A 10,000-nucleotide genomic window follows, 5' to 3' on the forward strand; every position below is an offset into this window, starting at 1 on the left:
AATTTACACCAATTTCAGTTAGATTGTTTTGGAGAATACAGTGTTCAATGAGCTCAAATCCCTTTGTCAAGTCTATAAATAGGGCACATGTAAGGGGGCCACTATCAGAGTTTAGCAGGACATCATCATTTGGGGACCAAAGTGCTGTCATAGTACTTCTTCCAGGTCAGACTCCATGTTGCTTGGAGGACAGCTGGTAGTACTGCTGGATACAGATGAAGAGTTGGGTTCAGACCATCTTTTCAAGATGTTTGGCAAGAATTGGGAAGATGGATATTGGATAGAAGTGAAAAGTATCTTTTGGGTTGGCTTGTTTTGGGAAGGGTTTAATTAGAGCAGTTTTCCAACTCTGAGAAATGAAAAAAAGCCCTAATCTAGTTTTGAGTTCTGTGAGAAAGGCAAGGAAGACTGTCTGAGGACCCTTCAAGGTACAGCAACCCTCGGCTTGACTGAGGTGCAAGCCTTACAGGGAGGCTCAGATTTGGCAGTTATCAGGATTTTAGAAACTTTAACAGACAGCCCTATGCTCTGGTTTACTACTCAGTGTACAAATGCCTTAATCTATGAAATGCATGTGCAAACATTTCATGCCTTTTTCTGACAAGAAGATGCTGCTGCTGGATGGAAGAATCCATATCCTCTGCGAAGATGTGCATCTTACAGAAGGCACAATGACCATGAAATGTGCACTGACAGAGGTCTCTGTTAAGGAGACAGAGTCCTGGCGCAGAATATGAGTGCATCCACATTACTAACATCCTTAGTGATCCAAGGTCCAGCAAAGCTGCCTCGATTTCCTGGCCTCTTTATGCTTTTTCATCTACTTTCTCCTAGAAGAGACATCCAACTAATTACCATCCAAAGACATGGCAGACTTGGGGAATAACAACACAAGTCCATTTCTTAAGGTAGGCCCAGACGGGATTTTGTCTCACATAAAGTCTAAGGCATAAATTCCTAGCAGACCACAGAAGCACTAATGTTGTGCTCCAACACTTGCCAAGGCATGCACTTTTCATGCTTGTCCATAATAAAAACACACTTTCTTGGACAGTATAAATGATACCTCTATATTGGAGTGGGATGTCCACAACATTACTACACCAGTTAAAGCAAAAGAACATCAGATGTCAGGTAAATGGGGGAGATGCAATCTAAAAAAAAAAAAAAAAAAAAAGATTGCCTAATGGGGTCACTTATCTAATGCTCACCTCTAAATTGTGGCCTAGCACAATGAACTGATAGAATGGCTCGTACAACACGCAACATACACAGTCCATTTTTACATCAGGAGCGTACAGATGTCTACAGTGAAGATGACATAAGCCAGACTCAGAGAAATACTCTGTCTAGCTTTTATATAATAATTCCCAAAAATAAATTAAGACTATGACAAATATTTACTTCAAATTCAGCAATCATCTAATTACAAAAAAGGCAGATACTGGTCAAGTATTAAAACAGGTGGCATTTCAACCATAACAATGTAGTAAAATAAAAATGTGGAGCTCTGATCATGTCTATGATAAACAATATAAAAGGAATCTTTTTGTTTTGTACCTGGATTACGTATCACCAGCTGCTGAAAACTTGGCTGGGTACCAGAAGGCCGTAACTGATGCAAGGGGACAAGCTGTATAATCTGACCATTGGGGTGGCGAAACAAATTTGCTCCATTTGAACACCTGATAGGCTGCAATACCATTCTTTGTCCTGGTGCCATCTGTGTTTGCTGTGCAGACTGAACAGCAGGAGAATTAGTGCGAACTGGGATGAGAAGCAACCGGGGACCAACTCGCCTCTCGGGTACTGCTGCTCTCGGCTGGGTGTCACTTGTAGTACTGTCCTCTGGAACACAGAAAATAAATCAACAACAATTCAGATGTCTAGCTAACAGATGTCTGTATCAAAAAACACATTTTTAAAATACAGTTAAAAGAATTCTAACATTATGGAATGCATTGAATTAGGCTGGATCCTTAAGTTGCAAGCACATGTTTTTCCTGGTTTAAATTCTTTTATCGGCATTAAACCAGCTCTGGAAGCGCGACCATTTCAATGAATGAAATTTGGCATTTGTGCTTGTTCTTAAGATAGCTTAAAACATCTGAATAATTTAAAGTAGGCTGCAAAATGGTTTTAAGAGAATAGTTTCATTTTAATTAATTAAACACTAGTTACTATAGTGATGTGTTTTAAGTCTTTTAATTGATTTATATATATGTGATTATTATTGATTGTTTAAATTAATTGTTTGAATATACTATTTAAGCTGTGGGTTTTATTATGTAACTTAGATCTGAAGATGTGTGGTTTCCACGTGAAAGCACTCATCTGTTGCTCCATTAAATTATCGTTTTTATTTCACATATTTTCCTGTGGTGGTCCTTCCTTGTCTGTTTGCTGAATTCTAACATTATTACAAATACATTACTTGTTAGACTTCCACAATTATTGCTACAATATTTTTGAATGTGCTGAATACTGTATTATAGACAGACTCTCACTTAGACAAAAGTTCTTATTGCACATTCATTTGTACTTCAACTTTTCATCTGCTATTACTTTGTACTCACTTTACCTGGGCTAATTTTGAAAAAAGTTCATCTATAAGTGTTCTATCCTGGTCAACAAAGAGTAAACAAAACTATAATACTAATGCATTAAAAATTAAAACACAGGAAAAGTTTTCAATATCACAAGCAGTCTCAAGCACAATACCTGCATAACATTCCCGCAGACATGAAACTACTCCCCAAGCTTAGCTTAGCCTACGAGCTATGAATACAGCCCAGGTATGTGTTGCCGTGTAATCCATTATTTTCCAAACTGCAAGGACTCTTAAGAGAAAATGTCTTTGCATGCTAGACAGCAGTTAACGTGCTGAACATTCACAAACCACCAATATCTCCAATGCATTCTCATCAAGTTCCTTTCAACCTAAAGGCTTCCCTCTTCTGGTCCCTGTCACCAGTGATACCACATCCACTCTTCCCATTTTTCACATGGGGTCAATGTGTTACTTCAACAATGACAATCATCTAGAACCAAGGTTTACACCACCATAATGGAGGACAGACCCCTTTCTTCCTAAGAATCTCTACACAGAAAAGTATAGTTGTGTAAAATCTTACCATAACAGTAGATGTCCTCTCCTTCACTCCTGCACTATTCCTTACTCATTCCCTGCCAAGGGCAGCCTGACATCTGGACAGTACAACAAAACCTTAGGATTAGTAGTACGTCTTACTTCACACACATGCTCTCCACTCATGGCATAGGGTATAAAAGTGACATATGAAAATACCTACCTCAGAACTGAAAAGCCCAAGGAGGAACAGGAGCTCAAGGAGCAAATGAGGAACATGTGCATCGAGAAGGAAAAAAGAAAAAAAGGAGTAAAGAAAAGTGGGAGGAGGGAGGAAGCGAATACTGCAAAAGTGAATGGAAGGGCATCTACTGTTATGGTAAAATTTAATGCACTGTACTATGTCCTTCCATAACACTGTTACAGTATTCCTTACTCAAGGGAGAATACAAAACCTCAAGAAGAAAACTGGAAGGAGGAAGGTTCAGCAAAGCACTCAAGAAAGCCACACAGGACAGCCCTGGGAAATCTGGCTCTAGCCCTGGAAACCACATACACCTTGTAATGTTTAGTAAAAGTATGCACAGAAGTCCAAGTAGCTGCATCAAGGATGAAATTCATATCCAATCCCTTGGAAAAAGCATTGCAAGAAGCCACACCCCTGGGAGAATGAGCATTAACAGAAGCAGAAAAGCGTTTCCCGTGAAAAGAGCAACAAACCAAAGAAAATGGCCTCAGAGATCGAAGAAGAAATAGCTTGCTTAGAAATAGCCAAACCTAGAAACAGAGGATGAAAAGAAATTAAAAGTTGCTCAGACTTACAAGTGGCTTTAGTTTTATCTAAATAATATCAGAGCTGTCTATGGAAATCAAAGGAGTGAAGAACCTTCTCACTAGCAGACTGCAGAGAAGGGAAAAAGTGGGCAAATGAATAGACTGATTAAGAGACAGCTCATTAACCACCTTAGGCATAAAGGAAGGATTAGCATGAACAGGCATCCTTGTCCTTATGAAAAACTAAAAAAAAGTAGGGACAGCCATAAGGGCCTGAAGCTCAGACACCAGTCTAGCTGAAGTAAAGGCCAAAAGAACAATCTTCCATGTACAATGCCTTAAGGAAACTGATGCTACAGGCTCATAAGGAGCCTGAGTCAATTTTTCAAGAACAAAATTAAGGTCCCAGGAAGGAGGAATAGGCTTCCTGGGAGGCCTAACATGAAGGATGCCTTTTAGGAAATTGTTTGACCTCAAATCTAGAACACAAAGGAGGAGTCAGTGTCAGGCAAGCAGAAATAGCTGAAAGGGGGACTTTAACAAAAGAGTATGCCAACCCAGCATGGAGCAATTCAATCAAATAAGAGAGAACCAAATGAACTTCCACAGAAAGTGAATCCAAGTTACAAACAAGACACCAAACAGAAAACCTCTTCCATTTGTACAAATAAGATTTCCTGGTAGTGAATTTCCTGGCCTCCTGAAGAACCAGAAGCATGGCATCAGAAAAAAAGTGCCTAAAACTGATCAAAACCTAATCACCCACAGTGGATGGATGACGGTCACCATGTCTTGAGTAAGTAGGTCCACTTTTATAAGGTAACTTGCGGTGATTGCCCTTGACTAGGTGCAGAAAAAGAATGAAACAATGCTGTCTGGGCCAAAAGGGAGTCACCAAGAAGATTTTTGGGAGAGTCCTGTACTATCTTGAAAGGGACCCGATATGAGAGTAAGGGGAGGGAAGGCATGAAAAAAATCTTTTACCAAGAAAAAGAGGGGGTATCTACCTTCCAAACCAGAGGACATGGGACTCTTGTGTAAAAGTGAAGTTGTCTGTTCAGAGAGGAGGCAAAAAGATCTGCTTGAGGAGTACCCCACTGGTGGACAATATTCACAAACATATCTTTGTGAAGCATCCATTCTTGAGTCTGTGTTATGGATCTGGTTAGAGAGTCTGCCACAAGGTTCTGTTCTGAAGGAATATAAACAGCCTGAAGAGTCACCTGACAGTAGACGGCCAGATCCCAGACCTGAAGAGCTAGACTGCACAAGAGGTAGGACTCTGCCCCCCCCCCCATTTGTTGAGGTACAACATCACTTTGGTATTTGTCTGTGAAGAGCAAAGAAAGCCTAAAAAGCAAGGAGGACAGCTCTTTTCTCTTTGATGCTGATCTGGGTCCACCCTCTGAAGAAGGGACCAAAAGCCCTGAACCTTTAGAGGGCTGAAAGAAGCCTCCTACCCCACACATCTGAGGCATCCGAAGAGAGTTCCTGACAGGGGACTGGGGGCTGAAAAGGAAGCCCTGCGTTGAGAGACAGATGATGAATCCACCACTGAAGCTCTAGCTTGAGGCATGAAGCAAAAGGAATTAGAAATTCCAAAGGATTAGTATGTTGAAGCCATACTAACTTTAGCCAGGCTTCATATACGAAAGCTACATTGGTTCCTAGAGGAAGTATAGGAATGGTGGACACCAAGTACCCCAGAACCCTTAGAAATTCCCTGGCTGTAACACTGGAAAAAAGGGTCTGAAAAAAGGCACTTACCAAGGAACCAAACTGATGGTGCCATAGAACTAAACAAAAAGACAAACTGATGAAATGGACAACTGAACAAAAAGTACTTGCCAAGGAACCACACTGATTACTTGCTTTTAAAACTGGAGAATGCCTTAGCAAGACACATCAATGAGCATCCACAACATTGCTTTAAATTTAGAGCAATAGATTATATTATACCAGATGATAGGGTGACCCAGAAAGTACAGTTGTGTACACTTACCATAAATGTAGATGTCCAGCGTATTCACTGTTGCATTAGTGCCTGTAAATCAGACACTGTTCTAGCTGAAGTTATGGCTAAAAGTAAGGCTGTATTCCAACAGAGAAACTTTAACTCTGCTGAAGCAGCAGGTTCAAAAGAGGGAAGCGTGAACTTTTCCTGTACAAAGTTAAGGACCCAGGCAGGGGTGGGTGTCCTCCTTGGGGGCTTTAAGCTGTTAGCCCCTCGCAGGAACTGTTTGATGAGAGGGTGAGAAAATAGAGGTGGCTCAGTATTATAATGAACTGAGATGGCAGAGGTATGAATCTTAATGGAGGAGAAGGATAGGCTTCTGTGGAGTAGATTTGCTAGGTTTAGAGGTAAGGAGGGCACTGCTGTGTCCTTTCCTTTCCTTTAGAATGAGTACAAGAATAATATATTTTCCACTTTTCAGCATAGGATTTGCTAATACTAGGCCTTCTGGCTTCAAGAATGACATCTAGCACCTGTTTGCTGGGGGTTGTTGGTGGGGTATTTAAGGGATAAGCCAGGCTGCAAGGTTTAGGGTTTGCAATTGTGGATGCAAAATCTGTCCCTCCTGCTGAGACAGCAAGGTAGGCGTCTGGTGTAGGTGCCAGGGTGGCACCACTGTCAGGCTGCACAGGAGTGGGTACCAATGATGGCGTGCCCAATCTGGGGCAATCAGAACTGCCCTTGGCCTGTCTTGTTTTATCATTAGCAGTACTCTTGAGAGAAGGGGTAGAGGGGGAAGGCATAGATTGAGTGGTTTTCCCATTGAAAAGATAGGGCATCCACCTTCCAGGCCCTGCTGTGCAGGTTCCTTGTGCAGTATTTGCTTAACTGGTGGTTCTTGGGAGAGGCAAAGAGATCCACCTCTGGTGTCCCCCACCTCTGGATCAGAAGGTTGAAGGTGTTGGTCTCCAATTTCACTTGTGTGGGTCTACGAGAGTTCTGCTTAAATCGTCTGCCAGTGAATTTTGTTTGCCTGGCAGGAATTGAGCTTGTAGGTGGACTTGGTACATCTGCCAGTTAATTTTGTTTGCCTGGCAGGAACTGAGCATGTAGATGGACCTGGTTGCACAAGGCTGTGTCCCACACGGCCATGGCTAACCTGCAGAGTGGGTAAGAATGGGTTCCCCCCTGCTTGTTTATGTACCACACAACTGTGATGCTGTCTGCTTTTATCAACAGTTGTCCTGGAAGGCTTAGGTATTTGAAAGCTGTCAGAGCACTCTGTACAGCTAGCATCTCTTTTTGACTGATGTGCAGGAGAATCTGGCTTGGGGTCCAGTGGCCCTGAATGCATTTGCCTGCCTTGTGAGCCCCCCCATGCATAGTCTGATGCGTCTGTTGTCAGGATTTGGGCAGCGTGGGGTTGAGTGAAATGCAGTCCCTTATTGTGCTTGCATGCTTCTGCCTACCAGAGGAACTCTTTCGTTAGACAAGGTATGATTGGAATGACTGTGTCCAGGTTCCAAGAATGCTGGCACCAAAGACTTTTTAAGTATCATTGAAGTTTCCTCATATGTAGCATTGCATATGGAATTAGTAGAATACATGAGGCTATGAACCCTAGGGCTTGTAGTATTTTCCTTGCAGATAGCTGGGTTCTGGTGTTTGAAGCAGTCTGTCAGACCTGTTTTTCTGAAGTGAGAAATGCCATATGGGAACCAGCTGAGATTTCTTTTCGTTGATGGTGTACACCAATGAAGTGAGAAGGCTTTTTACAAAAGCCAGGTGCTGAAGCAGCAATTCCTGACTGTCCGCCTGAATAAGCAGTCGTCCAAGTATGGGTAAATTTGGATATTTCTCTGCCTGCAGTATGCAATGGCTAGAGCCAGGCATTCTGTGAATACTCTGGGTGCAGTAGATAAGTCAAAGGGAAGTGCAGAGAAATGACAGTGCATAGATCCTGCCCTGAAACGTAGATATTTCCTGCATGACTCACTTATGGAGATGTGCAGATAAGCTTCTTTTAAGTCTGGACTGACTAACCAGGCATCCTTGGCTAGCATAGGGAGAAGCTGTTGCAGGGTAAGCATCTTGAATTTTGGGACCACCAAAAAGGTGCTGAGAACTGAAAGATCCAAAATTGGGCGCCAAGAAGTCTCTTTTCTGGGCACCAGGAAAAGTATTGAGTAGAAACCCTGACCCCTTTGTTCTACTGGAACAGGTTGAATATCTCTGATATTGAGCAGGGAAAGTACTTGCTTTTGAGCCTCTGGCCACTGGTTTGGAGGAAGGTCTGGAAACCCTCTTGGGGTTGGCAGTGAATGGAGTTAGAATTTGTACCCCTGGGATACAATGTTGAGGACCCATCGGTCTGGAGTGATGGACTTCCAGTTTTTTGCAAGAAGGGCATGTTATCCTCCTAGGGGCACAAGCAGTTGGACGGGGCTGGGAAGTAGAAAGTACAGTTGTGTACCTAAAATAAATGTAGATGTTCGATTGTATTCACTGTTGCAGTCATTACACTTGGGTTATCCTGCTGGCAGGCTACCCTCAGTCGACCTGAATTCCAAAGTCTAGGTCCGGCTTCGGTTGCTGTTGCCTCTTCCCTGACGTCAGTGCGCCAGGGGTATAAAAGATGCAGCCAACGCCATTTTCTTCAGTTTTTCTTACCCCAGATGTCAGGTGCCCCCAAATTGGTAGGCTAAAAATTATGCCAATTAGTATGCATGCACTAAAATAAACATTTCCTTCATCTACAAGCAAATACACCACATAGGTTGTATAGGACAGAGAGGTACAGATAAGTCCCAGCAAAGAAAAGGGGGGTGGTGGGTGGGTAACCTGGACTGCAACAGTGAATACACTCGAACATCTACATTTATGGTAGGTACACACAACTGTACTATGTTCATCGTGTTTCACCTTTGCAGTCATTACACTTGGGTTGAATCCCAAAGCTGAGGTAGGGCGTCTGAGTCTAAATAGGATTAGGAGTGGCTATGAGGCCCTGCAGAACTGCAGTGGCAAAGCCTGCTCTGGATTTAGAGTAAAGAGGTAAGTGATGATGCTTTGTAAAAGTGTGCAATGAACTCCAAGTTGCAGCCTCCAAATTTCCTTGGTTGGTACTCCTCTGAGAAAGGCTGCTGAAGTAGCTGCTGCCCTGGTAGAATGTGGCCTAATATTCTTAGGTACTGACTTGCCATGCTGTGCATAGCAGAAACTAATACAGTGTCCTATCCATCTTGAAATAGTCTGCTTTGAGATGGCCTTTTCTTGCGATCCTGCAGCATAGGCTACAAACAGTTGCTCAGTTTTTCTGAAAGCTTTTGTTTTGTCCAAGTAGAAGCGTAGCTACCTGCGTATGTCCAAAGAGTGTAGAAGTTTATCCCCTTTATTCTGGGGATTTGGATGAAATGTTGGCAAATTAATTGTTTGATTAAGAGCCACACTGGATACTACCTTTGGCATAAATGTTGGGTTTGTCCTTAGAGAAACCTTGTCTGGATGAAAAATGATAAAAGGTTCCACTGCCATTAATGCGTGTAACTCTGAGACTCTTCTTGCTGAAGTTATTGCTAGGAGCAGAGCAGTTTTCCATGACAAAAATTTTAGGTCAGCTGTGCTGGCTGGCTCAAAAGGAGGTAGTGTGAGCTTTTCTAAGACAAAGTTGAGGTATCGTGTAGGTATCGGTGCTCTCCTTGGGGGTCTTATGCTTTTTGCCCCTCTGAGGTACTGTTTTAGCAGTGGATGACAGAAAAAATAGGAGGTTCCGTATTGTAATAAGCTGAAATGGCAGAGGCATGGATCTTAATTGATGCGAAGGATAGGCCTTTGCCCAGCATCTCAGTTAGGTATTGTAAAATCTGAGGGATATTTGGAACAAGTGGTTCAAGACCTTGGGCCTGGTTCCAAGCACAGAATCACTTCCATTTTTCTGCATAAGATTTCCTGGTGCTGGGCCTCCTGGCTTCCAAAATGACATCCATAACAGCTTTAGAGAGAGGTGTGTACTGAGTGGCTATATTATCCGCCATGCAGCCAGATTTAAGGTTCTGAGTTGGCTGTGCAGGATCTAATTGTTTTGTTGAGTCAGAAGATGAGGAATTAGAGGTAACGTCCAGGATGGGCCTTGAGACAAGCTCTTTAGGATTGGGTACCAGTGCTGGCGTGGCCAGTCTGGGGCA

The 10,000-nt window shown here is 42.7% G+C and overlaps 1 protein-coding gene across 1 annotated transcript in view; it reads right to left on the minus strand.

Moving 5' to 3' along the window:
- Positions 1 to 10,000, minus strand: part of MGA (MAX dimerization protein MGA) — a 2,673,741-nt gene that overhangs the window by 892,677 nt on the left and 1,771,064 nt on the right. The window contains exon 15 of the mRNA XM_044060555.1: positions 1,561 to 1,848. Within this exon, the coding sequence (XP_043916490.1) occupies positions 1,561 to 1,848 (288 nt within the window). The remainder of the gene's footprint in view (positions 1 to 1,560; positions 1,849 to 10,000) is intronic.

This window comes from Protopterus annectens, chromosome 2.part0 (genome assembly GCF_019279795.1).
Source record: "Protopterus annectens isolate FY-2018-M chromosome 2.part0, PAN1.0, whole genome shotgun sequence".
NCBI lineage: Eukaryota > Metazoa > Chordata > Ceratodontiformes > Protopteridae > Protopterus > Protopterus annectens.